Here is a 19119-nt window from a genome sequence, read left to right on the forward strand (position 1 = left end):
GCGTGGGCGGGGAGGGCGCGAGGCCAGAGTGTCCCGGGGGCCGTGGGTGTGGCCTCGGGTGTGAGTCGGCGAGACCACGAGCGGGATCCCCCCTGGGCGTGAGCGAGCGCGTGCGCACACTTTGGTGGTCCTAATGGGCAGCATCACCTCCTACCCCTCCGGGAGCCCGCTTGTCCTCGGTGTTTCGTGTCAGAAGCTATGTACCCAGGTTGTGTGGGTGGACGTCGGCGGGCAGGGAGGAGGACGGGGGCACCTTGTAACCAAGTTGGCACACACACACATACACACAACCCCACGGCCCAGGGCTTGGTTCCCAGGCCCCCGCGGCAGGAGGTTTGAGGGAGGGATGTCCCGGAGGGAGGGCCTCAGAGTAACTTTTCTTCGGAAAATATGTCGGTCTGGTCCCCAGCCCAGGCCTGAGTCATCAGGCTCCCGCAGCATTGAGTCACGGCCTCCACCTCTGCCCCTGAGAGCTTGGAGGGTACCCCCCTGAAGTTCTGCCCAGGGCTCTCCTTCCCCAGAGGGTTTGGTGGGGAGAGCGATCCCCACCTCTAATCCGTCCCAAGACAGCCTGACTCCCACAGGGAAAGAAGCCATGGCTTTATTTGCACTGTGGGAACGCTATTACGTTCACAATCCCCTCCCAGGCACGGGGTGAGGGGTGATGGGCGTGGGAATCCCAGCAAACACCTTGGAGGGGGCATCGTCCCCATCTGTTTCGTGCTTCCCCATCTTTTCCGTGTGGTCCCCCACCAGGGTCAAGCACTAATACGTAGTGAAGGCAGGAAAAGGTGTGTGTGTAGGGGGGGTGAGAGTTCCCTTTAGGGGAGGGAAGGGAGGGTTGTAGCACCAAGAGCCCCTCCCCCCACGACGTCCCTGAAAAGGGGACTAAAATAACATCCTGGGGCCTATCTGGCAGGGGTTCCACTTAAATATGGACTGATGGTGGGCCGAGAGGCTGTGCCCCAGCAGTCTAAAATTCGGACCACCAGCTGCGGGGAGCCTGAGGTGGGGGGAGCAGGCTGGGCTTTCAATCCAGGGCAGGTGAGTGGAGGACAGAAAGGCCTCGGAGTGGACGCCTTCTGGGAGAAGCAGGGATGCAAGGCGGTTTTTGGTCTGCAGAGGATCCTTCTTAAAGAAAGGGGTGTGGCAGGAACTGGGGGGAGGGGCTGAGGGGGTCCAGCTGAGGAAGTAGGAGGTGTGTCTCCCCCCTGAGCCCCCAGTGGTGCCAAGACCTGAGGACACCATGGGGTGGAGGGTCCCCGCCTGGCTGGGCAAGAGGAAGCAGGGCAAGGAAATGACTGTTAGTCATTTCAACCAAGTGGCCGCTCACTTATGAGGGGTCCTGCTCAGAATCACGGATCAGACGGGTTAGGCCTGGGGGTGTGTCTCTGTGTGTTTGAGTGATTCTGTAGGTGGTCTCTTCTGAGAATGTCAGCTCCATGAGGGCATATAGAGGTGTCTGTTTTGCTCTCTGCTGTAATCCCCAGTGCCTAGAAGGAGCCCTGAACATAGTAGGTGCTCAAACAAATTTTTGAATGAATGATGCATGGATGGATGCTTCTGTGTGTGTGTGTGTGTGTATTAGTGTCGAATGATGTGCTAAGTGTACGTGAGGGTAGAGGTGTGAAGGGCGGGCAGAGAAGCCTTGCCCCTCCCCTGGTCCCCACTGTCTGGCAGTGGGGGGCAGAGGGACCCCCATCCTTGCAGCTGGGAGAGTGGGCAGGCAGGGTGCACGGGCCAGGGTGGGAATGTGCGTGCAGCCATCCAGAGCTGGGGAGCCACAGCAGGGCAAGAGGGAGGAAGGGCCGGCAGGCAGCGGCTGGCTCACTCAGCGGAGCCCTTGTGGCGCCGCTTGGAAGGTGGCACCAGGCGGCGGGGCAGGTTGGTGGGCAGCCCGTGGCCCTCGAGCTTGGCCTCGATGAGGTGGCTGGCCAGGGCGAACTCCTCGTCGTCCAGCATGCCATCTCGGTCAACATCGCTCAGCTTCCAGATGCGGCCCAGCACAGAGTTGGGGAGCTTGGTACCCACCATCCAGGTCTTGGCCTTGGTGCCGCTCAGCTTGCCATCGGACGGTGCCAGGTTGTAGAAGATCTCATCATATTTGGACTTGTCCTTGGTCACCACCCACTCAGCCTCATCATCCGAGCCCTCCTCACCGTCCTCCAGGGCCTCGTCAGGCCCCCGCTCTATGAAGGGGCCCATGTGGGTGCCCTCGAAAGCGCCCCCCTGCACGCCCACATCTGTGCTTTCCAGCTCCTCCTGCCGGAGCAGGGGCATGAGCTTGGCGATGTTGTGGGTCAGCATCTCATCCAGCGCCTCCAGCAGCTTCGGCTTCAACGAGTGGAACTTGGTGAAGTCGTGAGCCATCAGCAGCTCCTGTGGGGAGGGGAACACAGAGAAGTCAGGGGGCACCATCCCGAAGCCCCCCAGCCCCGTGCTGGCTCCGGGCAGCTCTTGACAGAGAGGTGCAGAAGTATTTGATTATCTGAACACCCCAATCCACTTGGGTACCCACCACTCAGAAGAGACTTGGGCAGCAAGGTCCCACGGTGCCCCCCACCCCACCCAGTGCCGGGCATGACCCCAGAATCCCTGGACAGTAGGGAGAGCAGGGGCCTTTCACCAGCTGGTAGAGAAGGATTTCAACATTTTGACATCAGCCCACGGCTTTACCAGAGCACACCCATCAGCCCTCAGTCCTGCCCACCCTCTACGGTACCCCAGCTGCCCAGTCAGCATCCCCACCATTATGCAAGTTGAGAAAATGCAATTCCTGCCATCCTGCTGGCTCTGTTACCCCACCACACAGAAAGGGCTAAGCGGCTTGCTCCATATTTGGAGGTTAGGTTTGGGATGGACAGGTCATCAGGAGATCCTGGGACTACCCCCCACCCCCGGGGCAAGAAGTCATCTGGTACTAGAGCCGCTGCAGGGCTGGGTTTGTGGTCACGCTGCTTCTCACACGTGCAGCTGTTAAAGCGATTGCCCCAGAAGAGTTGCAGCAAAGACCAATCCATATCGCAGCACCACATTAATTTCCAGAGCCAAGGCAGAGAGCTCCACTGATCATGACCATAAAGAGATGGGGGTGTGATTAATGGTGATGAGTAGGGAGGACTCCAGGGCCAGGCTGCCCAGGTTCCAACCCAGCTCTGCCACTTGGGAGCTGTGTGTCCTCAGTCAAGTGACTTGACCTCTCTGGTTTCCCTGTCAGTTTCCAGATGTGTAAAACAGGTTGAGAACTAGCACTCCCGTCACTGGAAGGTGGGAAAGGCAAAATGAATTCATCTGGATGAAGTGCTCAATAAATGTCAGTGTAATATTCACAGCTGCTCTTTATCTAGCCCAGTGGCTCTCAACCAGGGATGACGGTGTCCCCCGGGGGACAGTGGGCAATATCTGGAGACATTTTTTTTTTTTTTTGCGGTACGCGGGCCTCTCACTGTTGTGGCCTCTCCCGTTGCGGAGCACAGGCTCCGGATGCGCAGACTCAGCGGCCATGGCTCACGGGCCCAGCCACTCCGCGGCATGTGGAATCTTCCCGGACCGGGGCACGAACCCGTGTCCCCTGCATTGGCAGGCGGACTGTTAACCACTGCGCCACCAGGGAAGCCCCTGGAGACATTTTTGATTGTCACAACTCGGGGGTGCTACTGGCATCTAGTGAACAGAGGCCAGGGATACTGCTAAACAGCCTGCAATGCACAGGACACCCCCTACAAGGAAGAATTATCTGGGCCCAAATGTCAGGAGTGTGGAGGCTGAGAAACCTTGATTCGGCCCAAACTCTGTGCCAGACACTGTCTAAGGACATCGCGAACACTGGCCAATTAAGCATCCAAGGTAGATACTATCAGGATGCCGATTTTCCAGCTGAAGAAACTGAGGCTCAGAAAAGTTAAGTGACTTGACCAGGTTCACAGAGCTAGTCAGTGACCAAGGGGAAATTCACTCTGTTATAATTGTTCAGTATTGAACTAGAAATATCTAAGACCTAAAGGTCACAGGCTTTCAGTATCAGCCTAACACAACCTCAAAACAGAGCCTGGGCCAGGGGCGCTAGTCCTTGCCTCCATGCCTGAGCCTGGACCTCTGTCCCCACGTCCATTTGTCACTCCTGCCCTGCCCACCTCCTGCGGCTCTTCATTTACCCCACACTGCCACACCCAGACTCAGTGCTTCCCCTGACACTGGTTAATCCTAGGCCTGGACATGTGAGGAGCCTCCGGTTATCCCCTAATATCCATCTTCCTTTCTTCCTCAGTATGGAATCCCTGAACGTTACCTGGGTATCTGGCCACCTAGAGAAAAGACTACACTTCCCAGCTTCCCTTGCAGCAGCTGTGGCCATGTGACTAAGTTCTAGCCAATTGGATGTCAGCACGAGTTGCACATGCAACTCTAGAATTGCCCTGTTCAATGCAGTAGCCACATGTGGTTATTTAAATTTAAATTAGTTAAAACTAAAACCTAAACTTTCAGTTTTAATGTGGCTAATGGCTACCACATTGGACAGCACGGCATAGAAAGTCACCATAGAAAGTACTATTGGACAGCACTGTTCTAGTAAGTGTTTTTAAAGAGAGAGACTGTACCATTAGCTTCCCCTCCCGCACCGCTCCTCCCCCTCTTCTTTCTGGCTGGAATGCAGACACAATGGCTGGGGTTTCCACAGCCATTTTGTACCATGCTGGGGTTCTTGGGACTGGAGGCCAGACTTGGAGGAGAATTAAGACAGAAGGAGACTGGGTCCCTGGCTCTGTAAAGCACCAAACCAGCCCTGGACCATATTCCAGGACATTTATGAAGGAGAGAAATAAACTTCTATCCTAACGAAGCCACAGTTGCTTTGGGTTTGCTGTTCACTCCCTTAATTCACAAAACCACGCTCCCACAGAATCATTTGTGGGAAGTGCTTTCAGGAACCTGCCATCCATCCCTCTAATTTTCAAGGTCCCATCCCGGAGCCCATGGAAGCCAACCTTCCCATCACATCACCCCTGATGCCTTGCTCCTGGGCGGCCTCCCACCTGCATCTTCTGGCAGTCCGGGAAGTCGCCGGGAGATATGTGATGCTCCAGCTGAATCTTGGCAAAGATGACAGGCAACTTGAGGATCAGCTGCTTCTTCTTGTTCTCCTTCCCAAACACAGAGGGCATCTCCTTCTTCAGGTAGCTGATGATGTAGGTGTGAACCTGTGGGGAGGAGAGTTCTCACCTAAGCCTGCCTCACGGTCACCTGCAGGGCTCGTTAAAACATGGGTTGCCCGGAGTTTCTGATTCACTAGGTCTGGGGTGGGGCCTGAGAATATGCATTTCTAACAATTACAGGTGAGCTGCTGCTGCCGTGGGTACAAGGGCTTCCCATCTCTTCTAGGTACTCTCAGCCCCTCCCGTGGCATAAACATCCCTCCATGTCCACTGCCAAATCTACATACCAGCCCTGCCCTCTCCCTGGAGCTCAAGACTCAGAGCTGATTGCCTTGTCAACATTCCTGGACAGCTCCGTCTTAGGACGCCCGCAATGGAATTCAGGTCCAGCTCCCAGAGCCGTGCCACTCTCAGCTGTGCCCATCTCGGGAGACAAACGGCACCTCCACCTCTCCCTACCCAGTGGAGCCCAGGAATCTGAAAATCATTCCTGATTTGATTCTCTCTCCTCACTGGCCACATCTATTTCATCAGCGAGCCGTTTTAACTCCTAAATCTCTCTTCTACTTTTCCATTTCTCTGCACCTCAGTTGCTGCACCCCCAATCCCAGCAATCCCATCTTTTGCCTGGGGGGACACACCAGTCACCCCACTGGACTCCTGGCTTTTCCTCTGGCCCCTCCAGCCCCTCCAATCCTTCCCCCATGAAGTAGCAGCTGGAGGGTCGTTTTTGTTTCGTTTTGTTTTGCTGTTTTAAGGAACAAGTGCGGCACCATGAGACACTGCTACTATGTATCAATTTGTTTCTTATCCAAGTGCAAAATTCCTCCCACAGCTGATAAGGCCCTACTGCAGCAATTCTCAAAGCGTGGCCCGGGGTCCCCGAGACCCTTTCAGGGGTTTTCAGACTCAAAACTATTTTCATAAGAATATTAAGGTGTTGTGTGTCTTTTTACTCTCATTTCCTCCCCAGTGGACAGTCGAGTTTTTTTTTTTTTTTTTTTGCGGTACGCGGGCCTCTCACTGTTGTGGCCTCTCCCGTTGCGGAGCACAGGCTGCGGACGCGCAGGCTCAGCGGCCATGGCTCACGGGCCCAGCCGCTCCACGGCATGTGGGATCTTCCCAGAACGGGGCACGAACCCGTGTCCCCTGCATCAGCAGGCGGACTCTCAACCACTGCGCCACCAGGGAAGCCCGACAGTCGAGTTTTTAAAGGCTAAAAGATATCGCAATTGACTGCAGAAACAAATGCACAAATCCAGAGGTCTCCTCTGAAGCCAGACATTAAGGAGATTTGCAAACATGTAAAACAGGGCCACTGTCCTCCCTAAGTTGGGTTTTTTTTGGGGTTTGGAAAACAGTTAATTTTCATACAACATCTGTTACTTAGGTTAACAGGTAGTAGATTTTTTCTTGCTATTTTAAATGATCTTACAATGTTAATTATTATCAATATCTGTTCACTAGTATACTTCGACATGATCAAAATGTATAGGTAACATTTATAATAAGTGTTACTTATTAATAAGGATATAAGTATTGTTTGGGAATTCCCTGGCGGTACAGTGGTTAGGACTCTGTGCTCTCACTGCTGAGGGCACAGGTCTGATCCCTGGTCGGGGAACTAAGATCTCACAAGCCACGCGGCACGGCCGAAAAAAAAAATTATATAAGTATTGTTGGTTAATTAATATTATGAGAGAAATGAATATGAAACGTTTTCTCAGTATTAACTTACTGGTTTTTTTTGTTTTTTGTTTTTTGTTTTTGGATGTAACGCGAAGCTTGTGGGATCTTAGTTCCCCGATAAGGGGTTGAATCCAGGCCATGGCAGTGAAAGTGCTGAGTCCTAGTCACTGGACCGCCAGGGAATACCCTCAGTTTTAACTTCTAATATGGTTAATATAGAAAGATTTAATCCGTGTACATACAAACTCTTGGGGGGCCTCAATAATTTTTAAGAGTGTAATGAGGGCCTGAAACTGCTCTACACGACTTGGCTCCTCCCACTTCATGCAACTTTATCTCCCTCCATCTGCTCCAGCTTCCTCACCTGCTGTCCTTTTTTTAATCAGCATGCCAACCACTTTCCTACCTCAGGGCCTTTGCACGTGCTACTCCCCACCTGGAACTCTGCCCTAGTCTCCCAACAACTGGCTCCTTCAGCTTCCTTTTGATGTCACCTCCTCACAGAGGCCATCCTATGGGAAGCAGGTGCCACAAGCACCACCATCCAATTCCTTTCTACCTTTACTTTTATTGTTTCATTCACAGCACTTATCACAATTCATCATTATTTCATTTATCTGTGAGTTTACTTATTCTGTCTCCTTCCATCAGAATGTGAGCTTCAGGAGGGCTGGGACCTTGTCTGTTCGCTCTGTCCCCAGCGTCGGTACAGTGTGCAGAGAAAAGACTCAAGAAATATTTGTGGAATAAACCAATGAACTTGAGAACCTTTGAGCCACGATCTCATAAGTTATCGAAAAGCAAACAAGGAGGGGACTTCCCTGGTGGTCCAGGGGCTGAGACTCTGCACTCCCAATGCAGGGTGCCCGGGTTCGATCCTTGGTCAGGGAACTAGAGCCCACATGCTGCAACTAAAAGATCCCACGCGCCGCATCTGAAGATCCCGCACGCCGCAACGAAGATCCCTCACGCCGCAACTAAGACCCGCCGCAGCCAAATAAATAAATAAATATTTTTATAAAAAAAAGAAAGGAGAGAAAGAAAAGAGCATTCATATGTCCTATTTTTAATAAGAAGCTCAATAATTAAATGGATAGGCTTAAATAAAAATAGAATATATCTGGAAAAAGACACAAGAAACTACTCACGGGGGTTGCCTGCAAGGAAGAGGACCTGAGAGCCATTGGGGTCAGAGGTGGGAGGGGGCACGTTTGACAGAACATGAGTGCTTTCCCATGAGATGGTCTTAAATGTTCAATTAAAAGCACTCGTTAAAAAGTCCTTTTAGTGAAGAACCTAGATGCAGGATAGGAATAAAGACGCAGATATGAAGACGTAGGACTTGAGGACACGGGGAGGGGGAAAGGGTAAGCTGGGATGAAGTGAGACAGTGGCATGGACATATATACACTACCAAATGTAAAATAGAGAGCTAGTGGGGAGCGGCTGCATCGCACAGGGAGATCAGCTCGGTGCCGTGTGACCACCTAGAGGGGTGGGATAGGGAGGGTGGGAGGGAGACGCAAGAAGGATGAGATATGGGAACATATGTATATGTATAGCTGATTCACTTTGTTATAAAGCATAAACTAGCACACCATTGTAAAGCAATTATACTCCAATAAAGATGTTAAAAAAAAAGTCCTTTTAATGAGTCATAGGTTTAGAATGCTAAACATTTTGGTGGCACCTTGGCTGGCTCTGAATCCTCATCTCCCATCTCCACCACCCTGGGCTCCTTGTTCAAGCACGTCCCGGCCTCAGGGCCTTTGCGCTTGCTGTTCCCTCTGCCTGGGTATGGTCTCCCCCAGATCTCCACTCTGCTCACCCCTTCCCCTCCTTCAGGCCTCTGCTCAAATATCGCCTACTCCAGGAGACCCTCCCCAGTGACCCTAAAATAGCCTCTCACCATTCTCTCTGCTTCATTTTTCTTCATAATCCTTATTACATACAATATAATATTAGAGATCAATTTGTTTAACAACCACTTCCCAATTAAAAAGCAATTCTACAAGAAAAGAAACTTTATCTGGTTTCGTTCCCTGCTCTATCCCCAGGACCTAGAACAGTGCAGGAGCACATTGTAGGTGCTCAATAATTGTTTGTTGAATTAATGCTATCGAGTCACCTCAGCGAGCTCGGTATGAAGGTTCACGGCATCCTGGTCTCCTTAGAATCAGAACCTCCCAAGACCCTGGCCTCAAGTGTCACAGCACAGTGAAATCGCCCTTTCTAGCAGCAGCTACCATTTCAACCAAAGGGCAGAGCCAGAGGACTCATCCACATCGGACACTGGGACAGACAGGGAAACTGAGGCACAGAGGGGTAGTTACCAAGAGTGCGGAAAGGCCTTGTACTGTTGGGGGAGAGCATATGGGGAGGTAAACGGTGTGTGCTGTTGTTTGATGGCTGGACCAAGTGTGGCAGAATCACACGTGGGGGATGAGCGGGTGACACGGGGCAGGGGAGAAGCAACAAGGCTTGGTCATTGTAGACCCTGTGTCTTGATTGGCACTGGGGAGCCATAGATGGATTTGCAGGAGGAAGGGGAAGGAGTGGTCTGCAGGTCTGAGAAGGCCAATCAGGGCAGGGGTGTGGCCAGGCCGGTGGGTGGGGCCTGCGAGAGCGGGCCAACGGGGAGAGGGGACGGGGCCTAAGGGCGGCTCCTCGGGAACCCAGAAGACAGGAGGAGGCCAGGCACTAATGGCTTTTCCAGAGAGGAAGCCGCGGAAGGTGCCAGGAAGAGATAACGTGGGTGGGCGGGGTGGGCCGGGGCGCGGGTCCCGGACTCCGGGGTTTGTCTGGGTTTCCGGAGCCACCTCCTGCGTGGCGGGGGCACCAGGTGTCCGGCCCCACCCCACCCCCGGGTCCCACGGACCCTGGGCTCCCCCTCCCGCTGCTGTCTGCTTCCCCGAGGGATCTGGGGGACCGGGGTCCGTAGGGGAAGAGGGTGACCCAGGGGGAGACTGAGGGAGGGAGGACTGAGAGAGGGAGAATGGAGAAAGAGAGAGAGAAAAGAGAATGAATGAGGGAAGAGAAGAGGAAAAAAAGAGAGACAATAAGGGAGAGAGAGAAACTGAGAAAGAGGTAGAAATGAGATGTAGAGAGAGACACACACAGAGAGAGACAGAAAGACAGACGGAAACAGTCCAGGGCCTGGGCAGAGGACGAGAGAAAGGTGGATTCTGGAGCCCTCAGGAGCCGACCACACTGGGCGGCTCCCTCCCAAGGATTCCTGGGGTGGGGGTGGGGCTCTGACTCACCCCCTCTCTGCAGCTCCTTAAACCAACACCTCAGGCTCCTCCATCCCCCATAACCTTCCAGGCCTCTCTGCCTGCCCAGCTTCCTGCCCCACCTCCACCCTGGCAGGCAGCCTCCCCTGTGAATGTTCCATTCGTCCTCCAAAACGCTCTTAAACCAGTGCTCTGCCCTCCCAGTCCCGGAGGCCCTGTCCTGATCCAGGCTCCCCCCCTTGATCCTCAATCCCCAGCCTCCTCCCTGGTCTGGGAGCCGAGTCTCACTGCCCTTGCATCCACCCTCCAGAAGGCAGCTAGAGTTTGACCCTGTCCCTCCCCTGCTCTGAAACCTTCCATGGCTCCCCGGTGCCCTCAGGACAAAGCACAAGTTCCAGGCCACAGCCCTGGGTGATCTCTCACCCACCCCACCCCACCCCTGCCCCTAGCCTCAGATTCAGTTACTCCCACTGTCTACACTGGCTTCAACACTGACATTTTTTCCTCTTCCTTGAGCTGGCCATGTTCTCATCTCCAGTCCACGCACTTGCTGGTCCTGCTTTCTAGAATCTCTTCCCCTCTTTGTCCTCCTCATCCTCCAGTTTGCAGCTCAGATGCCCTCTCCTCCAAGAAGCCCTCCTGGATTTCCCCTGGGCTCCCCAGTCTCAGCCCTGACCACGTTGGATGGTCACTGTCTGCGGATGGGGTGGTCTTCTCCCCTGGACTGCCTTGGTCACTGCTGTATTCCCAGCACCACCCGGCACAGGGCCAGGCACAGCAGGAGAACTTTCTCAGATTAGAGAACTTAACCAATCAGAGAGTTGATGCCAGGGACCAGCAGTCACGTAGAGGAGGATCAGAGGAAAGGCAAGAGCTGCCGCTGCCTCCCCAGCCCCGGTTACTGCTCAGCCAGCCCCCCATTACTGCTCACCCGCACCAGCCGGGCCCTCTTCACCAGATCGTTGAGCTTGCGTAATGCGGCGTGGCGCGGCAGGCCCTGGATGTCGCGGAAGAGGTCCTGCTCCTCCAGCTCGAAGAGGCGCCGGTTGTCAGGTACCAGGAGGGGCTGGGACCAGAAGGAACCGATGTAGACGCGCAGCACCTCGGGCGTGCCCACCACCTTGCCCAGCGCCCACATGAGCGCCCCGTAGACGCGCATCAGCTGCTGCGTCTCCACCATGTCGGCCTTGTTGAGCACCACACGGATCTTGTCCTCATGGCCTCGCAGGGCGCCGATGGCCTCCGAGAACTCGTCTGAGATCTCCAGCTTGTGAGCATCGAAGAGTAGGATGATGAGGTCCACGCGCTCGGCGAACCAGCGCAGCACTGCCGGGAAGTCGTAGCCTAGGGGGAGGGGGTGGTACATGGGCGCCAGGGGCAGAGGTCAGCACCCGAGCCTCCAGCCACTGGGATGCAGCCATTCCTTTGGACTCAAGTTAGACTGTACCGGATGTTCAGGTTGTTAACCTTCGAAATTTTTGTCTATGAGAAACAGCTGAGGCCCCAAGAGTGCCCCACCGCTCTGTCTCCACAGCCTTCAGAATTTCCCCCATCACTCTGGCCCCTGTCTCTCAAGCCATCTACTACAGGCGACAATCACACCCTCCCCTTTTTCATTCATTCTTTGGGCAGATATTAGCAGCGGGCATTGGCCCAGTTATTGAAACACTCAAGTGTTCCTAATAGACTCCCTGTGCTTCTATGGACAACCCACCACCCCTACCCCCCGCAAGGCCCCCGAGTGCCTCCATCACCCCAGCCCCTCCCCAGGATCCGTCAGATCTCCCCACCATCCAGCAACTAAAGATTTCACTCGGGCCCTGGTTATGCTCTTGCCATAGCAGATGTTAAATATTTTACATTTATTCACAACATTTACTGAGTCTTCTGCGTGCCAGGCCCTGTCCTGGGCACTGGGGGTCCCACAGAGAACACTCAGACAAGGTCCTTGCCTTCGTGGGGCACCCATCCCAACAGCTGGCTCCTGGGTCCATTCATTCATCCCTTTCACCTTTCATTTCCTCACTCACTCATTCATTCACGCTGTTTGCTTTTTTGCTTGTTCGCTCATTCATTCATCAACAAGTGACGCTTGGGAGAGAGGAGCAGTTGAGACCCCCCGACCTGGCAGTTGGGAAGACCCACGTTTGAATCCCGGCTCTGCCCCCATCAGCTAGGTGACCTTAAGCAAGCAGGTAACCTCTCTGAACCTCTGTTTCCTCCTCAGTAAAATGGAAATCATCATAGGACCTACCTCCTAGAACTGTGTGAAGATTAAAAGAATACACACGAGGGGACTTCCCTGGTGGCCCAGTGGTTAAGACTCCTTGCTTCCAATGCAGGTGGCGCGGGTTCGATCCCTGGTGGGGGAACTAAGATCCCACATGCCGCACGGCCAAATAAATAAGTAAAATTTAAAAAAAAAATTTAAGTAATACACATGAGCTAAGATATATAAAGAGCTTAAACAGTGCCTGGCACTGAACTATACACTTAAAATGAGTGAGCTTTAGGCATGTAAATTATACCACAATAAAACTCTTATTAAAAAAATGGTGCTAGGCGCATGGTAAGCACTCAACAAACACTTCTCATGACGCCTGTGAGACACCGCTGGGGGTGTCATCCAGGAGCCATGCCCAGAGCCGCCTGCTCTGTGCTGGGGACACAGTGTGGCTCAGGCAGCCCCAGGTCCGTCCTTACTGGGCTCACAGTCCAGAGTGGTCAGGCTGGGGTGCAGCAGCCCAGAGGGGAGCGCCTGACCCAGCCTGGGTGGTCAGGGAGGGCTTCCAGGAGGAGGGAACAGAGTGGCAACCTGGGGGATGAGGAGTTAACTGGCAGAACAGGGAGCCATCGCTGATTCACCTGAAGTCACCTCATGCCCTTCCCGATTCAACTTATTGAATCTTCAAAACGACCCCAGGAGACAGGCACCCTTATTACCCCTATTTTCCAAAAGGGGAAACTGAGGAACAGAGAGGTTAAGGGATTTACTCCAGATACGCAGGTAGGAAGCAACAGAGCAGCAGCCCCGTGGGCCTCCACGCTCTGCTGGGGAGCTGGTGCCAGGCCAATCCTGCATGGGAGGAAGCAGCCTCCTGCAGCCACTGGGGACTGGATGGGATGGGGTGGGCGTGGGTGACACTGTTTTGCGGGGAGAAAGGGCCGGGTCACCAGAGAGACAGCAGCTGGGGCCCCCCCTCCCTCCCCAATGTCTACACAAACACACACAGCGGCCCGGCTTTGGAAAGTGTGTCTCATGCAGGGAGGGACAGAGGGAGGGAGGTTGAGTCAGCGCGGGAACGGGAGACGTGGCAGAGAGGCACCCGGGGGCACACAACGACAGCCTTGCGGAGGAAAAGCAGTCATCGTGGGCACTTCCATAGCACCTAGTGTGTGCCAAATACTGCTCTAAGTGCTTCACACATTTCGACATTTAAATTGAACCCTCAGGGCAACCTATGAGGCTGATACTATCACGTTCCCGCTTTACAGATGAGAAAACTGAGGCATGAGAGGTTAAGTGGCTCAGCCAAGGTCCCACAGTTTAGAAGGAGCAGAGGCCAGATGTGAACCCCGCCAGAAGGCTCCACTATGCTGCAATCACACACGTGTGGCCTTCACAGATATCCCAGGCAGAGGCCGTATGCTCCACCAGTGCACACACGCGTGCACTCCGGAGCGTACACCTGGACACCATCAGAGCCGCACACTACAAGAAGCACACTCCCAAACGCAGCCCCGCTCACAGTCTGGAACCGACACAGATATCCGTGGCCACGCGACCGCAGAGACGTTGTGAGACCCGCACAGAGAAACAGCGGCAGGCACACGCAAGCACACGCACCAAAGTAGAGACACAGTCACGTATAGTTACACAAAAGATACACTCGTGCATGCACACACACACAAGGGCGCAGCCGCACACAGGTACCGTCCCAAGCACAGCCCTGACACCTCAGAGTCACACCCACAATTACACACTTTCCCAGACACACACTACATGATCCGCACAGTCACAGAAAAGTTCCCTTGCCCAACACGCTCACACACACATTTCACAATACAACCACCTATGGAGACACCACCAGTCACTGTCCCACACAATCCCACAAAGCCCCCCGGAGTCCCTCAGAGCTGCACACAAAGTCACACCCTGCCACAATCGCGGGCACAAACTCCCAGACACCCACGCACACGCACACACATCCTTACAGACAGATGGACGGACTCTCCTCTTCCCCTACCTCTGCTGAAAGGGAAGGAGACCCTGTTCTCTGTTCTTCCCCACTTCCTTTGGGCTCCCACCCTGCACCCCTGCCCTGGCTTGGAGGCCTCCCTCCCCTCCGACTCTCCCAGGCCCACGCCCCAAGCTCCCCCCACCACCCCCGCCCACCATCGCTTCTGCAGCTGCCTCCTGCCTCTCTTCCGGGGAACAGGCGCCTCCTGGGCAGCAGCCAGGGCCTCCCGGAACCGTCCGCGCCCTCCCCCCGGGGCCCAGCCTCCTTGCCTCCCTGCAGTGGCCTCCCACTCCCCTCTGCCCCACACTGCAGCCTCCTTTGCCCCAGTTTCTGGCCTCCGAGGCCTTGTGGGACAGGGGTGGAAGGGGACAGAAATGCTGGGTGGAATGAGGGTGGGGGCCGGGCTCCCTCGGAGGCCCCGCTGGAATTCACCCCCACCCCTCTACGCTCCCCCTGCACAGCTGTTTACAAATTCCAGGCCGCCCTTGGCGCCCGCCCAGATTCCCCTTCCCAGGTCCTCCTCAGCCCCATCTGGGGCCCAGACACAGAGCCAGGAGCTCACACGGGCCCAGGGCCTGCCTGCCCGGCTCGGCCTCCTCGCTGGGTCTCCTGTCTCTCTGTATCTCTGCCTCGCCCTCTGAATCTCTGTCCATCTTTGACTTTGTGTATCTCTCTCTGTCTCTCTTGATCTCTCCCCCTCCATCCTCCAGACCCACCCAGATATGCAACTGCAGCCCGTTCGCACGTGTTCACCCACACGCCTCCCCCACCCTTCAACGTGTGCCAACATGGAGGAATCACAGCCTTCCACCAGCTCCCTTCTGCTACCCCACCAGCTCAGGGCCCGCGGACACAGGCCCAAGTCCTAGCAGAGACCCTGGGACCCTCCCCGCTCAGACCCAAAAGTCCAGGCCCCCAGCCCCTCCCCCCTCAGACCCAGAGATCCGGGCCTCACTCACCGCGGCTCACTCTCTGTTTGGCCCCCGACAGGATGCCTGGGGTGTCGATGATACTAATGCTCTCCAGGACCTGATTGGGGAGCTGGGCGCACATGAACCTGGGGTAGAGGGAAGGTCAGGGGTCAGTGCAGGGAGGGGCGGGAGGAGAGGACACATAAGAAGGGAACCCGGGACTGCACCGAGGAGAATCAGGTTCAGGGATGGTTATCCCCATTTTCCAGATGAGGATAGGAGAGAAACAGAGAGGTTAAGTCACTTGCCCAAGGCCACCCAGCTAGACAGCGGTTGAACCCATGCGTCCCTGGCTTAACTGCTCCCCTAGAGAAGGCAGGAAGAGGAAGGATCTAGTAGAGAGAAGGGAATTGGGGCTGAAAAGGAGAGAAACACAGGCAGGGATGGGGCAGGGTTGGGGGGCCAGGGACAGGAAGATGCACTCCTGGCTCTTGGCTGCACACCTGTTGAGGAAGGTGTTCCCAAAGGGGTTGAGTTTGCGGAAGGGTTTGTCTGGGTCAACGACGAGGGCGTTGCCAGGCACGGTGCCCTCGGTGTCACCATGCATGACGGCCACGAAGCAGTCGGTGGTGGGCTCGGGCCCGACCCGGGAGCCGGGCACCTCCTGCTCCAGCAGGTACTGGATGAAGCTGGTCTTGCCCGTGCTGTACTGGCCGGCCACCAGCACCATGGGCTTGCCGTCAAAGTCAGCATCCTCCAGGGCTGGTGAATGGAAGGCCCCGAAGCGGTAGTGCTCCTCGAGAGGCAGCAGCTTTTCACGGTACAGCTCCTTGAGGGCTGAGGTCACCGTGCGGATGGCCTCGGGCTGCTGACCCCGAGCCCCGCCCCGCTTCAGCCAGCTGAACATGGTGGCTGCACACTGCCTGCTGAGCTCGCTGATGGAGATGCACGGGGGGAGAGCTACCTGTGGGAGGAGAGGATGTTGATGGGGGACTGCCTGGAGGAAGAGGTGGAGAAGAAAGGGAGCCAGGAGGTCGAATAGATGGAGAAAGACGGTGGTGGAATGGGTAGGGAAGAGGAGCTTCTTAGAGCACTGTTGGTGGATGGCAGGAGTTGATGGCTGAAGGAGGAAGAAGGTGATTATTCCAGCTGGAGGAAGAGAAACAGAGTAACAATGGCATGATTGAAGAAGGGGGATTGATGGTGGAAGACCAAGAGATAAACAAAGGGAACGATGCAGAAGCCGATTGGAAGAAGCGTATTCCTTCATCTTTTTCTTTCTCCTCCACCCCTCCCATTATTTTGCACATTTTCACTGAAATCACACCATGTGTCAAGAGCTATGGATGCAAAAATACTTCAGAGACCAGCCCCCCCCTCCCCCCACACAGTCAGAGCCTCCAGTGAGGACAGAACCTGGGCACCAAGCAGTCAATGATGCTTGGGAAATGCCGGGCAAGTGGACTCGTAGGCACCAGAGGGGGACGTGGTGAGCCAACCACAGGATTGGGAAAGCTCTGGCTGGGCTGACTTTTGAGCTGCTCCCTAAAGAGTGGGCATGACAAGGGCATTTAGGCAGAGAGGGTGGGGGATATCATGACCTGGAGCTGTGGAACGGATGGACAGAGTGGCTGGACACATGGGCACAAGGATGAGAAACGAGTCTGAACTACTGCCTGGGTCCCCCCAGATCATGATGGGGCTTGGGCATTCACAAGAATGTAACATTTATGATCAATGCATGCCAGACACTGCTCTAACTCATTTAATCTTCACAAAAACCTTGTCAGGTAGGGCTATTATTATCCCCACTTTTCTGACAAGGGAATGTAGGTTCAAGAAGATAGCAATAACTTGCCCGAGATCACTTTGCTAGAAAGTGCTCAAGCTGGGACTCCAGGCAACCTGACCGCAGATCCTGCACTCCTATCATAGGTCTAAGGAGTTAGGGAGAGAAATAATTACCAACCCAGCAGCAGTGAGCACTTGCAGCACCCAGACCGTGTTCTCTACATTTCCTTACTATCCTTTCATGCTCTGTAGGATCTGTAGTGATGTCCCCTCTTTCATTCCTGATATCAGTCGTTTGTGTCTGCTTTTTCCTTTTTTTCCCCCTTGATCAGTCTAATTGGATGTTTATAATTGCACTGATCTTTTCACAGAACCAACTTTTCGTCAGATTGGAGTCTCTAAATACCATTTTCCACTAAAAGGGAAACTGAGGCTTCTTGGAGAAATGGCTGATTCTGGGGCTGAGGTGGGGAAAGAACAAGTGAGCCTGGGTCAGACAGTGGGGAAGTGCTCAGACATAGATGGGGCATGTCACAGGGACACAGACTCAGCTTGACAGGACTCCCACTGGCCAAAGATGGGACAGTTTGAACATCAAAAATAACTGCAAATCAAATATGTTAAAATACATAAAATCATAATGATACTTAAAAAAAAAAAAAAAAAAAAAGGAAAAGAATTCGGGGAAGGTATGCCAGAGAGGTAAAGGAGAGGCTGGAGCCGGGACCTGGGATGTTGGCAGAGGGAGGGAGCCCTGGGTGGTGCCCTATGCAGGGAGGGACCTGGGGGACATCTTGGGGAGGACGCTTTGGGGTTGACTGGACAGGCGATCGGGTTGGTGAGATAGGAGAGGAGCTTGTGGGTGGGAGGAGGGACCAAATAGGACAGAGATGGATGAGGGCGGTGGAGGGAGACCCCAAGGAGGGGATCCCCTCTGGCTGAGAGAATGAGGGAGTGGGAGACACTGGGAGGGAGGAGGAGAGTGGGGGACGCTGTTAAGACTGGAAGGGGCTGGGGGGAGTGGGGGAGACAGGGAGGTTTCGGAAGGGAGTGGGGAGACCCGGGAAACCGTTACACAGTGACTGGGGTGGGAACTGAGGGTCTTTGGCGAGCAGGGAAATAACTCAGAGCCAAGGCAGACTCGGGGGCTCCGCGGGCGGAGGCTGGAAGGCGACAGCTGCGGTCGGGGACCACTCACCGATGGGGCGCGCAGGCGGCTGGACCGGGCGGACGAGCTGGGCGGGGGTCCCGCGGGGATTCAAGGCGCCCGCGGATCGGCCTGTGCTCGCGGTCCAGTCCGGAGCCGTCTGAGCCGGGTGGGGCCGAGAGCAGGGAGGAGGGACGGGAGGGGCGGGGGGGGGGGCGGGACAAGGCGCCCCCGCCACCACCCCCCCGCACCCCCCACGAAACCGGGCGCCGGGCCTCTGGCGCCCCCCGGTGGGGAGTGACAGGGCGCCTTTGCGAGATGGGTGAGTGCGCGGGCTCCCGGTCCCGGGTTCAAACTCCATCCCTGTCTCCCTTCCTAACATGGGAATAGTAATAATAAAACAATAACACCAATACTACTAATAATTTATTATCAGTAATAATAATTTTAAAACTTAAACGACTTCATGAAACTCCTCTGCTCACAACCCTCCTTGGTTCTTCTCTCACTCCAAGTAGAAGCCAAAGCCCTCAGAGTGGCCCACAAGACCCTGAACGATCTGCGGGCTCCCTTTGCCCTCACCTCCTTCTCTCTCCCCTTCGCTCGCTCAGCTCCAGCCACACTGGCCTCTTCGCTGTTCCTCATACAACCTTCCAACTTCAGGGCCTTTGCACTTCTTGTTCCTCCATCTGGAATGCTGTCTCCCCCAGGGATCCAAGTGGCTCCCTCCCTCCCCTCCTTCAGGTCTCCACCCAAATGTCACCTCCTCTGGGAAGCCCTCCCTGATCTCCCACGATTTATCCATTATCGCTGCTTTATTCTTCTCTGCTATCTTTATCACCACTCTACATATTTTACATTTCTCTGCTTCAGCGATGATCTCCCTCACGAGAACATGAGCTCCATGAGAGCAGGGATTTTAGACTGTCAGCAAGAGGAATCGCTGATGTTCTC

The 19119-nt window shown here is 54.8% G+C and overlaps 1 protein-coding gene across 2 annotated transcripts; it reads right to left on the reverse strand.

The window, feature by feature from the left end:
- Nucleotides 1-583: 583 nt before the first annotated feature.
- On the reverse strand, nucleotides 584-18355 carry EHD2 (EH domain containing 2). 2 transcript variants are annotated; one of them, XM_032612443.1, is made up of 6 exons: nucleotides 18217-18355; nucleotides 15731-16191; nucleotides 15276-15373; nucleotides 11007-11419; nucleotides 5034-5198; nucleotides 584-2379 (listed from the first exon to the last, which is right to left on the reverse strand). In XM_032612443.1, the coding sequence occupies exons 2-6, from the start codon at nucleotides 16132-16134 to the stop codon at nucleotides 1828-1830; spliced, it is 1632 nt and encodes a 543-aa protein (XP_032468334.1). In that variant the 5' UTR covers nucleotides 16135-16191; nucleotides 18217-18355; the 3' UTR covers nucleotides 584-1827. The 2 variants fall into 2 exon arrangements, with proteins under 2 accessions (XP_032468334.1, XP_032468336.1); XM_032612445.1 differs by lacking the exon at nucleotides 15731-16191 and having other exon boundaries at nucleotides 18217-18344.
- Between the last annotated feature and the right edge of the window lie 764 nt (nucleotides 18356-19119).

This window comes from Phocoena sinus, chromosome 19, assembly GCF_008692025.1.
Source record: "Phocoena sinus isolate mPhoSin1 chromosome 19, mPhoSin1.pri, whole genome shotgun sequence".
NCBI lineage: Eukaryota > Metazoa > Chordata > Mammalia > Artiodactyla > Phocoenidae > Phocoena > Phocoena sinus.